The 19,500-nt window shown below is 39.2% G+C and overlaps 3 protein-coding genes across 3 annotated transcripts in view; 1 reads left to right on the top strand and 2 right to left on the bottom strand.

Annotated features, from left to right (window-relative positions):
* The window catches only part of znf385a (zinc finger protein 385A), a 62,155-nt gene extending 57,171 nt beyond the window's left edge, over positions 1-4,984 (bottom strand). The window contains exon 1 of the mRNA XM_079358791.1: positions 4,724-4,984. Within this exon, the coding sequence (XP_079214917.1) occupies positions 4,724-4,736 (13 nt within the window). The 5' untranslated portion in view covers positions 4,737-4,984. The remainder of the gene's footprint in view (positions 1-4,723) is intronic.
* Positions 4,985-7,397: 2,413 nt separating this feature from the next.
* birc5b (baculoviral IAP repeat containing 5b) lies at positions 7,398-9,475 on the top strand. The gene is made up of 4 exons (XM_079360104.1): positions 7,398-7,584; positions 8,153-8,262; positions 9,087-9,204; positions 9,298-9,475. The coding sequence occupies exons 1-4, from the start codon at positions 7,459-7,461 to the stop codon at positions 9,385-9,387; spliced, it is 444 nt and encodes a 147-aa protein (XP_079216230.1). The 5' UTR covers positions 7,398-7,458; the 3' UTR covers positions 9,388-9,475.
* Positions 9,476-15,827: 6,352 nt separating this feature from the next.
* neurod4 (neuronal differentiation 4) lies at positions 15,828-18,561 on the bottom strand. Its single transcript, XM_079359841.1, has 2 exons — positions 18,425-18,561; positions 15,828-17,646 (listed from the first exon to the last, which is right to left on the bottom strand). Exon 2 carries the CDS (start codon positions 17,638-17,640, stop codon positions 16,579-16,581), a length of 1,062 nt encoding a protein of 353 aa, XP_079215967.1. The 5' UTR covers positions 17,641-17,646; positions 18,425-18,561; the 3' UTR covers positions 15,828-16,578.
* Positions 18,562-19,500: the final 939 nt, after the last annotated feature.

Genomic DNA, 19,500 nt, shown 5'->3' with positions numbered 1-19,500 from the left:
TTTTGTCTGGAGGAAATTGACCAAGCTCTAAGAATATTAGTTTTTGAGAAAGGGACACTAGCAGCTGGAACAATAGTTATCATCAATACTTTTCAGCCTGCAAGTCCTTCCTTAAGCATCTGTGTGTGTTTGTGTGTCAGCAAAAAAGAGCTGAGATAGGGTTTCCTCATTAGTTGTGTTGGTATTAATAATTCAGAGCCAGTCCTTGTTGGTGTTCAATGGGCCGAGTACTAATGTGCTGTCGGGCCAACAGGGGCCCAGGGCCCTGCGCCACATTAATGGATGTCATGATGAGAGGGTGAAATCGGAGTGTGGAGATCCTGTATCATCCAAAGTTAAGAACAGAGCGGAAAGGGGGGGTGTAGGAGAGGAGGGGAGTCCAGCTGGGTGAAGATCACTGGGAAGAAGACAGATGGTAATACAGAACAGGTAAGAGATCAGAGGAAGCAAGTCGTGAGAAGTAAGAAGTAAGAGATGATAAAATTGTGCGATTATGTCCATTCAGTTAAAAATCAATCAACCTAAAGAAGATGTGCTGACCTCCATCACCTTTGTATGGGCAGTCATCATGAGACATGTTAAGTGGCCACTAGGGGAACATGTTTCCTGATTAATGATCTGGCATAATTTCATTATTAATTTCCACTTCATTTGTAAGAAGTTCTTCGCTAACAGTCCCTCTACAATCATTTTAGCAGAAATAATAATAAAAAAAGACAGCAGTGCTTTTAATTACAGGTTGTGATTTCAATATGGTTAAAATAAAGTTGGGCCTGCGGCAAAAAAAAACATGTTGGAGAAACCACCATAAAAAAAAAAAATGAGTGAGGAGAGTTTCATGCCAAGATCATCTGTGGTAGAAAGAACAATAATTTTACGCTGACTTTGTTTTGCATCTCAGAGCTACGGTATCACAGAGATATGTGGATTGTTTAACCTCATACAAGTTTTTCTTTCTGCAGTGTGAGCATCAGGACACCTGTCAGCTAATACCTCCACCCAAACCTACACACACAGACTTGTTGATGTAAGTCATCTCGGCACCATACGCCCAACCTGAACCCTCACCCTAACTTAAAAGTAAGTCTGACTTTTGTTACAGTTTACTTTGGTATAGGTACAGAATAAGTAAGTGTGTAGACAGTAATAACTTGTTTTTTAAACAGAGCATTTAAAAAGAAAACAGAAAATAAAACTTACACTGCAACAGCAAAATAAGTCAGAGTCTCAATAAAAGGTTGCTTTGTGGAAAAACAATTTTAAACGAGAGGTCCCAGAATATCATTACCACAAGTGAACATACATACAAACACATTTAAAGGAAGAGAGGGGACTCAAAGGCTGAATCCCCAATTCAACACTCATAGACATTGAAGTGTGCTCCTGTTGAGTGTGTGAGTGCTGTCCTACAGTTGAATCCTCAGGCTCATCAGGGCTGTGATGGGAACTTTTTTTACACACATTTTGCGAGTCAGTGGAACTTATCTAGAGTTCAAGGCAAATTTGGTTATGTAAAAGATGTCCAACCCTAAATATAAATAAAACAAACATTTGTATTTTACGGCAGTATAAAACATGTAAACAAAGCAAGCGCTGATGTGACAGAATTGCTGTTGTTTTTTTGTTTGTTTAACTACATGTTCAATAGATATGAGCTGGTTTAGCTCTTTTCTAGTTTTTTGACCACCCAAAACACTTTTTACTTAGCGTGTCACATTCACGCATGGAGAACACATTTACACACTGATGGCAGAATCTGCTATAAAAAGCGTTCATCAGTATGAAGTATAAGTTACCTTGTTCACTGGCGCTGTAGTGGGAGCAATTGGGTTTATGTCCTGACCACCAGCTCTGAATCTGGATGGGGATTGGCCTATTCTGCCCTCTACTGGTGTACATGGAGAACACAGGCTTGATCCCCTTTAAACACAGTCTGGAAATCAGACAAGAGTAGTCCTGCTTAAAAGACCGTGGTGTTAGCTGGTGCTAGGTGTCTGGAAAATTTCTGTGATGAAAAATGACATGTAAACTGAGAGTGTAATGTGTCCCCAGAGCCATGTCAACACAGACAGGGTTAAATCAGGGGACTAAACAGACATGAGGCACAGCTGGTTCAGTATTTATGGTATGTGAGAGGGTATGAGAAGTATACAGTGTATATTTTATGCAGAAAGCTATCTTTACTAAAAACTCAACCTGAAGCAAGTCCTTTCTGGATGTCTTTATTATCAACAGAAAAGAGAGTCAGGCGAAGTGCAGCAGGCCAAACGTGAGAGATATATCAAGCCTAAGAGAGGGCATCAAACTCCTCCATTCATACACTATACAGTATTCCTGCTGCAGAAAAACCCAGTAAATCTACAATTACTGAAATCCAGACAGGCTGTAACTCACTCTTCCAACAGCTCAAACATAGTGTCAAAATGCAACTTCTGTTGATCATAAATTATTTTCATATTTCATGAGCTTGGGCCTGCAGGCTCTGTGTGACTTTCCAGAAATGTTAGTTTATCTTTTTTTTCTTTCCCTGGAGTTTTGTGTGGTGTATCAAAAGGATTTTTTGTTGATACAGGGTTCACGCCTTGGTCGTATTTCATGCTTGAGGTGTCTCCTGGCATTATGGTGGTGAATTCAGAGGCTGCCCATGAAGGTCAAAGGTGAAAGGACAAGGCAAGCACAGGGCATCATCATACTTACACCCACCCACCCACACACACAACTCATAATGTGGCAAAGCATTTAATCAGGGCTAGCGGCCAATAAATAACAGTACAAAAGCATAGCAAAGTACGTCTTCACTGAAATTAAGTTTGTCACGGCACACACTCTATCTAAAGAGTGACGATAGAGTAAGCTAGCTCAGTACAGTATGAATGAAAAGACCTCTACATTCCCCTTGAACTGGCTCGAGCCTCCAAGTCTGATGGTTCAGCATATCAGTTTGCAACTCTGACGGATAATCGGCTCACTAAATTTAGACTATTGATCAGGTGTGGATATGTGCAGGAAATACGGCCAGCTGTACAGTACTGAACGTCCTTAGAAAAAACTGAAATAAATCAAGTAATTTGAGTTTTTTCAAATAGAGAATTGTTTTGTTTATGGATTGGAGTTGTCGTAAACCCTCTTTACTGATATGCATAAAAAAGCAAAGGGTAAGTTTAGAAACTTCATTGTAATGTGTCACAATTTCAGGGTAAGTTAATACTGTTCTTACTGTGTGACAATTGACTACCAGTTTGAAACAGGTCAATATGGGAAATAGTTGTTAAAAAAATATTTTTTTGAGTATGAAACAGAGAGGGAGTTGTGAAAGTTGTTTTCATACAAACATCTAAAACATGGCCCAGATTTCCAGGGTATGATATAACTGCTTGTCATAAATAAAAGCAGGCGCTGTTAGACTGTTTTCTTTTTCTTCATGTCACAACAAGAATTCTCAGCAGTGTATCGACATTTGCACAACCCTTTTTAGATTCTCAATCTTTCCTTGCTGCTTATATAAATGTGGGACATTCATTGAGAGAATATCAGCAGGTATGAATCAAGGTCACACAACATGAAATCTTATTTCTTTAGGTTTTTGGTTGTTGATCATATAGGGAAATATATTTCAGACTTTCACTGAGATGTGCTACTTCGGCTGCTCATAAAGAAAGAATCTGTAGTTGCAGCCCGACATTGTAAGTATGACATACTCTCAGTTCAAATTGTCATTATGCCAATACAGCTTCCAGGGGAAAATGAATAGTCTACAGGTTTTTATAGGATTCACGGGTGCATGTGTACACAGGTGGGTGTGCCGTCCTGCCAACAGAGATGGAGAATGTTGATGTTGACTGAAATACAGTCACACGTCCATGACATTTTTACACCAGCACAGGAGAACAGATCACCCTTCTTTCCAACCACATTCACATCACTCTCTTGCACCACTTCTGCTTATTCTTAATTCCACTTAAAATGTTGCTATATTTATTGCTATTAAGCTGTTTTAAACAGATACAATACTGTGGCTGACACATTTCATATCATTGTTATGCAATTATGAGTGTACTTTAGATGACACTACGGCAGTTTGAAGTAATTATCTCTGCCTTAGATCATAGTCTATTTCTGAAGCCAAGACATTCCTCAGCTGAGAGAGATGTGGAAGATGATCTCCATTGAGGTCAAGGGTGAACTTCATCCCTGCTTCAGTCTCCTTCACACACTTATTAGACACACATCTCATTTTTATTTCTTTTTTTTTTTTCTAATAAAATGTTTTACTCAAGATGCAAAAACCTATCATGTAAAGTTGCAAACAAACAGCCTATACTAGCCCTGCAAACAGACCCACATACTGTATGTAAACCTGTACACCCAAGTCACACACATACAAGATAACAACAGTGTTGCTCAACTGTGCAGTGTTGTGTATGGATGTGAGAGCAGCAGGAGACAGGTGGGCCTGTCATGACATTTGTCAGCTCCAAGAGGACACAAAATGTGTTAAAGCCGAGAACTGTACTCTCTATAACTCACATACACACATTTGATCAATCATTTTAACAAACGTATATTTATGGGTCCATATTTTTAGCACCCAAAACTAACACAATCTTGCTCTAAAAGGAAGAAGCAAATGTGTTCCTCGCTTCGTGCGGAGACAGTACTGCATCATTTCAGAAGGAAGCAAAAACATGTGGTAAGAGCAGATGGTAATAAATAGCTTTCTTACCTGTGCTCCACATTGATCGTACTTCTGGTCCTCCTGCTGCTCTTTCTTAGAGAATCTCCAACCTGAACAGACGCACTGAAAAAACACTTTTTCCTCTGTGATACTGAAAAACAGTTAGGGCCCCTCAGGTGGAAGAACAACAGCCGGAAAGATCGCAAACGTTGTACTTACGGTAATTTGAAAAGATTCCAAACAAAAAAATGAAAATGTATCTCTAAACCCGCAGTGGCAATGCAAAGGACATGTGAGAATAGAGACCACAAACATCACCTCTCTCACCTCCCCTTCACCTCTCTGCATCCTCTCTACTCCCTCCCCTCTGTGTCACTCTCAGAAATGTGTGAAAACAAAGCCAGAGCAGGAGATTCCTGCAGCTTATCGTAGGAGACTGTAATAAGCGGGGGCAGCTGTATCATAGGACGGAGACAGCAGAGGGTAGAAGGCAGAAGTAGAGATGACACTGGAGGAGGAAGAATCAAATGTCAATGGAGGCACGAGGACTAGAAGTGAGATATAGTGCTCAGGGGGCAGATAAATCCCTATCTGTAAATTTGGGGTTTAACACATGGCACAAATACTCTAACAGCCAAGACCGTCTCTGAAAGAATCACCCAGAAGAAAGGCAAACTGTGAAACCTTGTACCTCTGGTACAGAAAAAAAGTTTTAACATAATGGAAAGCTAACACACCCATACCAAAATTCAGAGGCTAATGCTATTCTGCAATGTCTGCAGCCACCCACAGTACAGGCCACTTACAGTAACATGAAATGTACAGCAGATGTCTGATTAATTTAAGTCTTAAACTGTCAAATAAGGAAAGTGCCCTTGCATGTCAAAACCACTAGTAAAAAAAAGATTTCAAAGAGAGTGATACACATAAACAAATCATTAAGTCTCAAGCAGGCAGGCTTGGTTCAGCTCCCTTCAGGTTCTCTGCTGTAACATAAGGTAAGAAGGGGGAAAGGACAGCAGTTTACAGTTGTAAGCACATTTCAGCACCAAGAGGCCCTGAAGGATAGTGTTACAGGGACACACTGCTCATCAGGACTGTCCCCGTCTCTCACAGTCATGAACAGGACAGCTAAGTTTACAACACAAACCATTAAACTGGGCAGTGGAATTTCTGCCTATTATGTCTATTAGGTTTTTTATATTTAAGGCCAAAAAGTGTGAAATATGATCTTTATATTCACATGGGACTGAGCTGTGCAAATGGGCCTTTTCTGTTTGATGCTTCATTATATACCATGACAAGAGAAGAGAAAGAAAGGAGCATTCATCAAAACAACAAACAGATTGCTGAAATGTCCAACAGGGGGAGTAATGTTCATTGACTTTCAAGATATACAGTATGTGAGGACTACTTTAACATTTGATTGGACTTCAGAGTTTTAGTAGATAATATTAAACCGCATAAAAAGCATAATAAGTTGCAGTAAATGTAAGTTTGTCCTCATTATTTATATGTGGTTTTATAAAACCTGTAGTTACAAAAATCATAGGATTATTTCAAATGACAGTTTTTAGAGTACAACATTTCCTCATTGTGATACATTGATTTTAGATTTAGCTTAAAAAGAATCGTCCCTACAGTTCTATTGAAAATGTAATCTCAAAACTTTTTAGAAAGAAACTGACTCACATTTTTACTTCTTTAGTGCAGAGAACAAAACTGCATTGAACAGGCCGAGCACATAGGAGGCTCTGACTTTTCATAAACATACCCTTAGCCCTTGTCCCTACCTTGTGCAGAGATTAAACTATAGTAGAATAATCTCATTACTTGTTTGTAGGTTGTAAAATGTTTCATTATATTTTTTTGTTAAACAATGTAATCTAGAGGGTAATGATACAAACTAAAGAGCTAATATGTGATGACATCATTATTTAAACTGACTTTAGAATATTTTATTAAAAATAATGGCACTATCACTGGAAAAAAAAAGTTAAAATCATCTTGATTTTACCGGAGGGAGGGTGAGATGACCTTATGGCCATAGGCGAGATTTAGTAGAAGTGAGTCTGCCCTCCAACCTCTACGGTCGTATAAATTGGAGGACTTGTTGGAGCTGACCCTCATCAGATTGGGATTATATATCGGTTATGTTTAAAAAACATAATGGGTTCATTTTTAAAATCACATTGACTTAAATGTTATTATAACATTTTAATAAAAACATAAAGCAAAAAGAATTAAGTTTGTTAAAATAACAGCATCATGATGCAGATATGATAAACAGAAGAATTGCAAGCTTTTCAGGTTTGTTTTCAAGACAAGAAGAAAACAACATTTCAAACACGTGATGAATAGAGGTTGGCTGATTATTTCTGATGCACTCGACTAGGTCAGGAAATTTCAACATTATTATTATTGGCCTTTGTGACACAGCTTTTGTTGGCACAAGTTGATATATTTTAATGTAGGATGATTTAGTGAGACAGGCTTGATCAAAAGTACTCAGACAGCAAAGTACTGCAAACCAAAAGAACAGAACAAATCCTGCACACACGATCGAGAACCCAGTCTATATCTTTTCATGTATGTTACAAAGATTAAGACTCAGATAGAAATGGGAGTTTCTGCTTCAAGTTAACTGAACTGTGACCCTGCCCACTTTACATGTAATCAGAGTCCAATCAGCCCAAAGTAAAAACACCTGTAGAGTTGTGCAAGTCTCCACATAAACAACCACAGTATGAGCTAAAGTAGGTTGAATCTTTTTTGGGGCACAGATGGCAAGCATAGACATCCTAGCAAACAGGTTTATGTCATATAACAAAATGTACAGTCAGGACTTAAGGGAGCAGAGCTTTGGAGAGTGGCCTTTTAGAGAGGAATGTAATTGCACACCTGAAAAGGTAAAACAGTGTATGCATGGGAGAGCCTTTGAAGTCTGCCTATCCCATTGTTAAAAGCTTTTAAATAATTTGGAGGATTTTGTGTTCTCTTAGCTCTAAAAAAATAACAAAATTAATGTAACCAAATAGATTCTTGATATGTCTGATCATGAAATAACAGGTATACCCCTACCTTGTTTGCATAGCCATATAATACCACAACCTTAAATCCAAGGATGTGACAGCTTTGTGATGTATATCTAAGCAGGTGCCAGATTTAGTTTCTTAGCATTGGGTGACGGGTGCACAGACCCTTTACCCACCCTGGTCATGTCATGATGTATGAGCCGCTGACAGCACACTCGATGATGCCATGTTACCAGTGCTCAACCCCAACTCCAAAAGGAGATCCTCCTCTTGTTTCAGTTTCCCTCACACTAATCCTCACCCAGCCATGTTCTTAAATTGCACTTGTCATCTTTGTCACAGAGTTAACAGCTCATAAACTTCCTAATTTGACTGCTTGTTTTTAATTTACAGTACTATCAAAAATAGTAAATGAAAGTATCTTTGTTTTTTGTCTTTGCAGATGGCCATGGCTGGGTTTGTGCACTGCCCAAGTGAAAATGAGCCTGATGTTGCATGCTGTTTCTTCTGTTTAATTGAGCTGGAGGGCTGGGAGCCAGATGATGATCCACGGTGAGAAAAGAAAAAGCTTGGCATACCTCAACTAATTTGGATGTTAACTTTTTGTCACAATTTGAGCTAAAAAGTGTAAGTAGTGCAGCTCAGATTTTAATAATTTTATAATACATTTTTTAAAATACTAACTCAGAGTTGAGTTTTACATATATAAACTAGAATGCCTTTATTGTCATTATACAAATTGTACAACAAGATTACTTAGCTTCACCTTAAAGTTTACACTGCTATAAACAAAAAAACAACAACAAGAGTATGGGTCAGAAAAAAAAGTGACCCTAGTTAACGGAAGGTGGGATATGTGTGGTAGGACTCATTTACAGTTGCAGCATACTAAAATGAAATGGATAAATTTAAATGGATAAATTGACATCAGATTTCTTGCACAGTACGAAATAGCAGGGTGTAAAATATAAATAGTGCATTGTATGAGACGTGAACCATAGCAGGGTATAAAGAAAAATATAACTATTTTCACTGTATGAAATGTAATTTTAGCAGTATATAAAATATAGAAATATAAATATCACAGTATGAAATGTTATTTTTTGCAATATATAAAATATAAATATCACAGTATGAGATGTAATTTTAGCAGTATATAAAATATAGAAATATAAATATCACAGTATGAGATGTAATTTTAGCAGTATATAAAATATAGAAATATAAATATCACAGTATAGCCATTAAACATATTTTTATTCTACACATAATTATAGCCAATAAAAGAAAGGATGGCTGCCAAATAGATTTTATCCTGTTACAAAAACAAGATTGTCTATTATTGTCGTCAATCATGTTTTTTTTTTTCGGCCAAGGTTTGAGCATGTAAAGCGCTCCCCCAAATGTGGCTTCCTGACCATGAGGAAAGACTTCACAGAGCTGACTGTAGCTGAATTCTACCACATGGAAAAAGACAGACTGAAGATCTACATCGTAAGTAAACAATGAAGATCAAAAAGGTGATGTTCTACCAAAATAATAATTATGCAGAGACTTTCCAGCTTATGTAATTCTTTTTCTTTTCAGAGAAAGGTTTTTCATAAGAAGATGGCATTTTTGCGGGATGAAATAGACCAGACGCTTGAGGGCCTTAAATCTCAGTTGAAGTCTATATGAGTGGAATCAAATGTCCTATTTGTACTACATTATCAAATGGTTTTATTTAATGGCAGTTTAAAAATTCAATAAAGTTCAGAGGCCTTCATTTTCTTGTAGTACTGTCTTTAGCCACAAGATGGTGCATTTGGCTTAATGCATCAGTGTCCCCTCCTCACACACTCATTCTGCAGTCTCACACTCAGAACTTCACAAAAGCAATCTGTAATGAAAGCGCACATTGAGCAGGATCACAATGTGGGCTATATTCCCTCTTTTCAAACCAAATACTTACCATTTTCCTGAACGTGCCACCATCTCTACCACCCCTTTTCAAACCTTGACCCTGGACAGATGGCCTAAAGCCCCTCCTTTTCAATACCAACTGTTGCCCCAGTAACATCTGTTACATATAGGGGGACAGTGTGCTCCGAGAGGGCTCACCAGGACACTCGCTTAACCCCATCAGGAGAACTGAGATTTAGGAAACCCTGAAGGAGGCTGAAGTTGTGCAGTAAATGCACGGAGAAAGCTCTGTCACACTGGATGCATCACTGCTTTTATTTTAGCATTTCAAGAAGGTTTAACAGTACTATTTTCCAATGTAAAGTCTAATGAGTTTTAAATTGAAGATCTTGGTTCTCAGTCCCTCAGTTATGTGTTTCTGATAGGAGGCTTGGCTGCAGGGAGTGCAGGATTAAAATCTGCTAGACCTTTTCCAACCTTCCTCTGTTGTGGATTAATGTCTAATGTAACACTCTGGACACTGAGCCCAGATCAGCTGCTTAATTCTCCTTTATCCGCTCGCTGCAGAACAAATTGAAGAGAGAATATTTTTGCCAAAAAAAAGTTAAATACGCAAGTGATGTAACCTTTCCAATGAAACAACTTTGGTACCATGTTTTCAGAGAATTTTCTTGTGCTCGTAAAAATGGATTCTTTTCCAAGATATTCACTCGCGTATTAATACTTTGTTATAATGGCCAAAAGTTTCCATTTTAGAAATGTGTAGCTGTCATCTATCAAAGAGAGTATTAAGGAAAATGCAGCAGATATGATTCCCAAAACAAAAAAGGGTGAGAAATGGGATGTCATTTGATTTATGGTGTGGCATTTGCATAAATGCGCAGATTATGAAGAGTGTTTACAGTGATTGCTAATGTAACTCTAATCAGGGTTTATGCCCACATCCATGTAAATCCACTTATGTGTGCTCCAGAAAATGAACAAAGACAACAGCATTATGGGAATTCCGTCGCTGAGTGGCACAGATGTGATAGATGGGCTTATGTGTGGGAACGGTGCAAAACTGATGATTTGATTGGATCATCACTAAAGCAGGGGCTTCATATGTTTTCTCTCACCCCACTTTATTGCATTTATTAAAATAAATCTGTTCAAATAAAACAAGTCATTAAGCTAATAGGAATCTGCATTGCTCTACTGCACATGGATTATTTTCTGATCTAATTAATATGCTGTGACATGCACGGCCTCCTCTGTAGATTTCTAATTGTGTTTCAGCGAAACAAACTAAACAGTGAGTGTAGCAGAAGGACAAACGGACAGATGTTACCAACAGAAAGTTTACAACCTTAGCTCTCCATCAGGCCCCATCTGTTGCTTCTGTGCCTGGTACCTCCCTCTGACCCTCCTCCAATGCTTCTCCCCGCTCCTCAGCAGCTTCTTTCGGTAAACCCTGATGCTCTACACACTGACTGCACCAGGCTACATTAATGACATCAGCATTTAACCTCCCTCATGACCTGGTTCAGCCGTTGGTAAACAAAGGATAAATGAGCCACATATCAGATTAGACCTAAATTTGCATGTTTCCCCATGGAATTCTTCGCTTTTAGTACACATACTAAGAAAAACCCGAAGCTACATAATTCAAAAGGTTTGATTGTTTTTTGCAGTTTTTCTAAAGAATTACCACAAGAGAAATGTGACGTCTGACCCTGATGTTTCAAATGTTTCAAAAAGTGTTGGTGTGGCTTTGTCTTATTTCTGAAAAATGTATGCAAAAAAACTGCAGAGCTGGAAACATATGGCTGACGTGTACATTTAATTTATTTCAAATAGTGTACATTTTATTTTGTATACTGTATCACAACTTTCAGTGAAGTATTGAAATGAACAACATGGACTGGACTTTTTTTTAATATGCGTCAGCCATATGCTTCCAGCTCTGCAGTTTGTGTGCGCATTTTTTAACAATTTCAGTTTTAAGAGAATATATAGTAAGCAAATCAGAATAATGTATATATGTGAGCAAATTAAACCGTTTAAAATCCCTTTTTGTTTTTATTTCTCCTGCATCACTGGCAGTAGGGCATGCTGACTGATACCTCGGCCCTCCTACCTTTGGCTGTTTTTTTTTTTTGTGTGTGTGTGTGCCCGCTTCCAAAAGAGACCTCCATCTGTCCCTACACTCAGCCCCATTGTGGTATTCCAAAGCCCAGCAACTTCCACAATGCAGTGGGCGTGCAGTGAGGGGGGCGGGTAAGGGGGGTGCAGGGTAAACACGACTGCATCCAGATCCCATTAGAAACTCTTTAACTCCAACACCCTAATACTCTCAGACTCTGGGAGGAGAAGGCCCACCCCTTATCTGCATGCACCAATGTCACCTTTTACACCCGATCCGGCGTAATGAGCGTGCGAGCTGCCCTCTTTCCTCCCCTAACATGTATTTTTTCCTCCTTTGTGTCTTCCTACATCAGTAGAACAAGTTGTAACGTTACATTTTCTTAGCTGTTTCTCAGACCAAACTGTGGTGGTTCTCACTTACTTTGAAAAATTGTGCATGTATATTTTAGCAATGAAGATATACAAAAAAAACTCCACACATGCAGAACAAAAATAAACTTTAAAAGGACCCGGTTATAGTAAATGCGTGGGTGATGGGATATGATAGAAGAGTTTAAAAACTCAGGGGTAAAAAGGTATAAATAATGTGAGGCTTATGTTGATGACTGTATGTGCACATGTTTGAATGTCAGATGTGGTGGGGGTTAGAGGAGAAAGAAAAAAGCAATATAACATGAAAAAAAAGAAAAAGAAACGCATGTAATCACAGAAATTGTATTGTATACCAGTCATAGTTACAGTACATAACCACATTCAGGCATGAATATTAACATTCATTTTTGTATGGTTACACTTTGCATACAATCATATTATGCTATAGGCATTTACTGAGCTGCATAATAAGAGATCAATGTAACATTAAGTAAAATCATACAAGACAATACAGAAAGAAAACCAGTCAAAAACTTTAAAGTAATTGTTGGAACTTAATTTAAACCTTACCACTAGACTTTTTAGAGTTGGAATGATTGGACTAATGTATTACTATGTGTAATGTTTTGCCATTTGTCAATAAAACAAAGGTAAGTTAAAGTTTTTTAAATGTATATTTAAATGATTCCAGCATGTTGACCGTGACCATGCCAGTCCTCATTATTTAAATTCTCTCTTCCTTTAGTTCCTACATCTTCTCATATAGCTCCATCCTCTCTATCCTTCATTGTTTCCTTCTGTGTCTTCCCACATCTCCCTCCATCCATCTTCTCCTTCTTTCTTCTACCAGCTGCCTCTCTAAGTCACGGCCGTCTCTTTTTTTTTTGGGTTGCTCCACCTCTCAACCTGAGCGCTCATATATTCCTATGTTCCCCACAGAGGGGGCGTGAGTGTGTGTTTGTATGTGTGTGCATGCGCACTGTGGCCTGAGAGCAGGGGGGATCACTCTGTTGGCCCCAGCTTAAAGGCAGAGGGATTACTGGCCCACAGACACTGATTAAAGCCTTCCAGCATCCCATGGCCCCATTAATACAATCTTAATCACAATGCTTTATCCTTCCATCTCGCTCCTATGGATCAGGACCTTTTCATTTTAGTGGGAGCCACTCTTGTTTGGCCAGTGGATTAAGCGTGAGGCCCACAGAAACTGGAATATATGCACGAGACAGCAAGCTAACTCTTTTAGCTCAGCTTAATCTGCCAAAATGATTCATCTTCTGGTTCACATAACATGTTGCGAGTAGGATTCATGCAGTTTGCATCTTAAATATAACAAAAAATAAAATCCACAAATATCACAGAAGCAGTTGCATTTTTTTCTGTGTTGTGCTGTATGACATGACCTTTCTGTCCCAGGGGATTGTGCCACAGGTCGTGCTCTGCCGCCTGTCGTCTCGGCCGACATGGTTTTATAGAGCCTGTGTTTACTTCACATTAAAATACCATTGTCCCCTTATCATGTATAAGAGCCATTTAATACAATAAATCTTAGCCTCAGTTTGCAAAATACACTGTACAGTCAGGGATTTTGTAAGCAAGTTTTCAAGCAAACTGTGGGATAAATTAAGTTTTGCATGACAAGTCACCTTACTACAATAAAATTGTCCATATTATTAGGGCTTTAGTTTTTACCAGAAGATGACTATTTTTTATTTTATTTTTTTTCAAGAGACTTAAAGTTATTTTGTCAGGATCAACTTTTTTCCCTTGTTTGTATATTAAAATACATCTTGTGGATTTGGGACAAATTAAGCCTGGAGAAAAAATCCGATCTAAAGTTACTGTACACCCTTATATTTCTTATTTTATGTACCATGTATTTTTCAAACTGTGTCTCTGCCATGCCATGAATCCCAGCGACTGTTTTCCATCTCTGTATTCTGTAACCTTGAATCCAAAATTAATATGTCTGGATTATGTCAATATCTACCCACTTATGTATTGGGACTCTAAAAGATAATCCACAAACCCCTCCCCAACATACACACTCACGAAACAAAACTTTTCTTTTTAAAACAAAAGAGCAAAAACACAAAGGGGGAGTGTGCCAGCTTACTCTGCCAGTACTTTTTCACATGCCAAATGTCTGTGTGTGTAAAGCTATGTGTCACTCCTCTGCCAGAGCTGCGCTCAGAGGACAAAAATGTGAATGAGGAGCAAGGACCTCCGTCACCCGACGTACCCTCTCCTTTTCTTCCCTCTCCTCCTTTTCCCTCTCTCGAACCCATCTCTTTCATGCTCTCACTCCCTTCTCTCTCTCCCCAAATTGGCCCAGCTGTCCATCAGCCCCCCGCAGTTCCCCCAGCTGTCTGCCCTCCCTACGAGAAGCCACACAACAATACAGGTCACAGGTCAAGAGAAAGAACAGGCTGCGTTCACAATGGACCAGTGGCGCCCAGTAAAACAATCGTTCCCTTTTTCCCCTTCGTCCCTTCAGCACTGTTGCTGGGACTGGAAAAGACAAACCTTTGGAGAGGTAGTTGAAGAGGGGGGCGTCCTCTTGGACAACAGCCTCCAAGGCACCTTCCTCTTCTTATAATGGCCTTAAGGACCACAATGATAAACACTTGACCGCAACAGTTCTTGTTCTCCCACCTCTAGGCTATATTCTTTGTTTCTATCAAGAGCCATCATGTCCTTAAACACCATTACTAAAGTCAAAACTTTGACTTTTGCCATTTGATGAGTGATATAAATGTTTTAGGAACCATAGAACAGATTTGATCGAAGCTAGAAATGGACATTACAATGCATTATATTTCATTCCCTCCATGACTGTCAATTTATGTAGAAAAAGTCTTTGAAATGAGCTTTTGCCCCACAGTGTTTTGGCATGAGCTGGATGGGAAAATGGGACATGTGGGAGAAAGAGACTCAGAAAAGCCTCTGTGACATGTTCACCTGTTCCCCAGAGCTGCTTTCCCATGGCCCACAACAGCCCTGCTGCCTGACCTGATGGACCCTGTGGTGCACTTCTGAATGATCATACACACACAAACACCAACAATCACACATCCTGCAACAGATCTCTATTGCACGACCACACTCCTTAAATTCAGCATTTATGTCTTACACTTTTTTATCTGTTTTGCAGAATATCAGAGTACCGTTGTGTTTGTGAAATAAAACTAAATCACTTTATCGTTCTTTTAAAAAAGACACTTTGTTCTTTTTCACATTTATTGTATCGATTCTAATTCTGAGTAATAAGTATTTTTAGGCTTATTAAGCCTGAATTGTATAACTGCTATATCATGTACATCTGTTGATGTTGTCAGCTTGACATCTTATAAATGAAAAGGGAACTCTTGTTCGATTAACTTGGTCTGTAAACTGGTATCTCTATGTTTGAATGTATGTATTCCAACAAAAAAGATCTTTGGATTTTTATGTAAATCTGTATGACATAAACAAATAACACTTCTAAATATATAGCACTGAGAAACATCCGGAGGTCTGCACATTTGTTGTGGCAACATTATGAAAAGAAGTCAATTTACAGAAAAACCTAACCTAATTATGACCTTTGATCTGTTCTGCATAAAGAATAATCTATTCAGCAGCATTGTACTGTCCACTATAATAGTATATATGGACCTTATTTGAACTGCACATGACAGCATGACAAAAGAAACACAAAGCTGAAAGGGTTTATGTAGAAATATAATATAAGAATATTTATTCAATTAAGTGCGAAACAGCGAAATATTTACAACAGAACAGTATGACAAAAATAGTGACACCAATGAACAAGTACCTGAAAGACCTCAAATAAATAAATTAAATACAGTACAGATGACAGTTACACCAAACCAAGAAGACAGTAAAACAAAAAAAAGATGTGCTGAGAAACTTCTTTTAAAAAGGACAAGACAGTATCAAAATAAATATTAAATACTGATATAAATAAATGCATTGCTTTTTCTTATGGCCAGGCGGAGCATTGGTTGTGCACGATTTAGTTAGGATGACTTCATGATCAATTTTATTTCATAAATGCAGACATGTATATTTTCTGACTGTTCATGTTTTGGTTGAATCACTCCACAGAAACTCAGGGGTCATTCTTGTGTGCTGAGTGGATTTGGTAAAATCATCTCCAGTCATTTTGTAACAACTAATGGGAGAAATAAAATTAACAGCTGGAATTAAAATCTAAATAAGGACCATCATAAAAAATATATAAATTACATGAATTATTTAAAGTCATGGGTGCATGTTTATATCAGGTAGATTGAGTTGAGTCTTTCTCTAAACATCAGAGCTCCCAGAGTCCAAAACAACATAAATGCAAACCGTTTTCTCTGTACAGTCAGTATCACAACTGTTATTCTTACAGCAGTTAATTCAAGAGAAGTCTTTTACCCTAGCAAAGTTTCAACATCCTTTACACTGCTCCCTCACACTTTAGATTGTGCCCATCTGTGAGCTGATCATGTGAGACGAAGTGAATGAGTCGAAGGCCACATCCAGGGGCATCTCGTAACGTGAGGCCTGAAAAAGTGGATGGCCCTGAGGCCCCCCTGCCGTGGACAGGGGGTAATGGTGGGATGAGAGGTAGTGGGCATGGTGGCCGGTGTGGGGTGTGTAGTTCCTCTCTGACTCATTGGGAGAAGGCTCTTGCTTAAGGGCAAAGTTGCCACTGATGCTAAGAGGAGGAGTGAGGGGCCCGTCGTATGGAGGGGTGCCGCTGCTGCACTCGTTAGGGGAGGGGTTGTCATACACAGACCCCTTGTATCCCTTCATGTGGAGGAGGTGCGAAGCCTCCAGGGAGCCATAAGGGGGGCTTGGAAGGCCTGGAGATGGGTAGCTGAGGGGATGGCTGGCCTGACCCCCTACGCCACCCACCCCAGGGCCTCCACACTTGTCCTCTAGCTTGTTGAGCATTACGGGACTGGGCCCCAGCTGCAAGCAGCCAGCTACCAAGTTACTGGTGGGCTGAGACAGACCTTTACACAGCATCTCCACAAAGCCGTGGCTCTCTGGGGACTGGCCACTCTCCAGCACCTCTGACAGAGCCCAGATATAGTTGCGGGCCAGCCGTAGAGTCTCGATCTTTGACAGCTTCTGTGTCTTGGAGTAGCAGGGCATGACTCTGCGAAGACTTTCCAGTGCATCATTCAACCCGTGCATCCGTGAACGTTCTCTTGCATTGGCTTTGACCCGCCGGGCACGAAACCTCTCCTGACGAGCTTTGGTCATTTTCTTCTTCTTAGGGCCTCTTCGTTTGGGAGCATTTTCTCCATTTGTTCCAATCTCCTCCTCATCTTCCTCCTCATCTTCCTCCTCCATGTCCTCACTACCAAGCTCTGTGCAGGAGTGGATCCGGCTCCCTCCAGTTAGGTTGTGTCGTCCTCTCATTTCAGGGCTTTCATCTCCGTCCTGAGAGCTACCATCATCCTCCAGCCAGCCAAGGGAGCTGACCAGCTCACTCACATCGCCGCTCTTTCCAAATGGTTTGGGCATCATTTTGACCTGTGAAGATCAACACAGAAACCAAAATCAGTCAATGAACAGATACAATCTCAATGTGTTTACTACCTGTATGTACACAAGCATGATGCAAGAACAAAAAGATAATTGTGATAATCTGCAGAGAAACTATTCACGGAGTGCTCTCATTTCAGCACTTCATTGTGGACAGCTCACTCATCTCATGAGAGCATCACAGTAAAACTATTTTAAGGAAACCCTGACATTATTTTGTTGTGATATATTCTGACAATAGAGGCTTGTTTTTAGAATAATGTGTCTAAATGGTCCCCTGCTGTTATGCTGTGGACGCTGTCAATCTGGGACAGGACAGGATTTACTCAGAATATAAAGCTCAAAGATTAAAATAGGGGACATGAAACTCAACACAGACATGGGAAAGCCACAGGAACCTGACATTTAAAAAAAATTACAGAATAAAATTATGTCGCCTAAAAAACTGCATATTAGTTATATTTATATTAAAAGAAAAAAAAGAATCTCAGACCTCGGAAAAAGACAAAAAAAAAAAAAAAAAACTTCATTACTGCGCACTTTAAGGAAAAGGATGATAAGAGACTTGTGTGAATGAATTCTAAATTTAAAAAGCACAAACACGACTGCAATATATGAAACTGACAGTTGATTGCAATTAACCATAAAATCCTATCAAAGAGATGTCCTATAAAGTTACGCAAGTTCTCCTTAACAAGTTTGTCCAGAATAGGAGCATTGACATCTTTACGTCTTAACTGTAGACTGATAAAGACTGTGGTCTCACCTGTTTGAATTCAGTTCACTCTGTGCAAAGTAAAAGAAAATGTTGAAAAGACGAGCGATGAGTTCAGAGTCCCTGCGTTTCTCTCTTAATGAATCCAAACTCTGCTGCTTCCTCAAATAGCCATCAATGCGCGAGGAATGTTCATCTCAGAATGACAAGACTGAGCTGATTTTTTTGCATTTAGCCTGGTAAGCCCCACCCTCCTGCGTCCCACCCACCATCAATTCATCCAAACGCGCGTGGCGGGCTCGTGGCCAGAAGTTTTCGAGAGGCAGGGTTTGCTCCCGGATGCACGCGTGGGCAGTGCTTTATTTTGCAAATTAGGAGTTCTTAAAACAATGAAAGAGTAATAGCCTGATTGGCCAGGAAAATCGAAACATATTGAACACTTAAAATGGTCATCATAAATCATGCCATCACAACTGATATGATAAGTATAGATAAAATATGTTATATGCTATTGAAACCTTAGGATTGATGCTTAAATGTATACAAAGATCACTTTCACACATGCACAAAGGCCAGTTTGCTTAGTCAACAAGACAGAAAGTTTTAGCCATCTTCAATATTGTCCTCTTATTAACATTTTTTTTGACATGATAGCATGAATTTGTAAATATGTTCAGTTTAATTTTTGCTCTTAGAAAGAGAAAAAATGGCACACCTATAGGCCAACAACTCCAAACCAGTAATTCCGTATGATTTGGGATTATGATCTTGTTTGTCTTTACTCTCTATTTGACATAGAGACTTCGATGTAACGTCGGAATAAGCGGACAGTACCAGACCTGCAAGAGAAATAAAGTCCTAACTACAATACAACGATGTATATCTTCACAGTTAGAAATGTTGAACATAAACATTCCTTGTTCGGGTTTAACGCGCGTGTTAACTAACTATCTTAATCGATTGTCTTCATTAGTCGGTTGGATTAGGATTTTTCCACTTCATTAAACACACTGTGTGCCTGGTGTTTGCTGCGTAAAGAGACGCTCTTCCATGAGTGCGTATTTAAGTGATTTTGACAGCTCTCTGTGCACAGAGCAGGTGGGTGCGTTGTTCAGTTCAGTTGTTTT

Source organism: Symphodus melops (genome assembly GCF_947650265.1).
Source record: "Symphodus melops genome assembly, chromosome: 13".
Taxonomy (NCBI): domain Eukaryota; kingdom Metazoa; phylum Chordata; class Actinopteri; order Labriformes; family Labridae; genus Symphodus; species Symphodus melops.
Note: the sequence above shows the minus strand (reverse complement) of the source record. Positions and strands in the feature narration are given on the sequence as shown.

Coding starts and splice junctions, on each gene's coding strand:
- birc5b (XM_079360104.1), top strand. CDS start 7,459: ATGGCAAGCATAGACATCCTAGCAAACAGGTTTATGTCATATAACAAA. Junction 7,585..8,152: donor GTAATTGCACACCTGAAAAG/GTAAAACAGTGT, acceptor TTGTCTTTGCAG/ATGGCCATGGCTGGGTTTGT. Junction 8,263..9,086: donor GAGCCAGATGATGATCCACG/GTGAGAAAAGAA, acceptor TTTTCGGCCAAG/GTTTGAGCATGTAAAGCGCT.
- neurod4 (XM_079359841.1), bottom strand. CDS start 17,640: ATGATGCCCAAACCATTTGGAAAGAGCGGCGATGTGAGTGAGCTGGTC.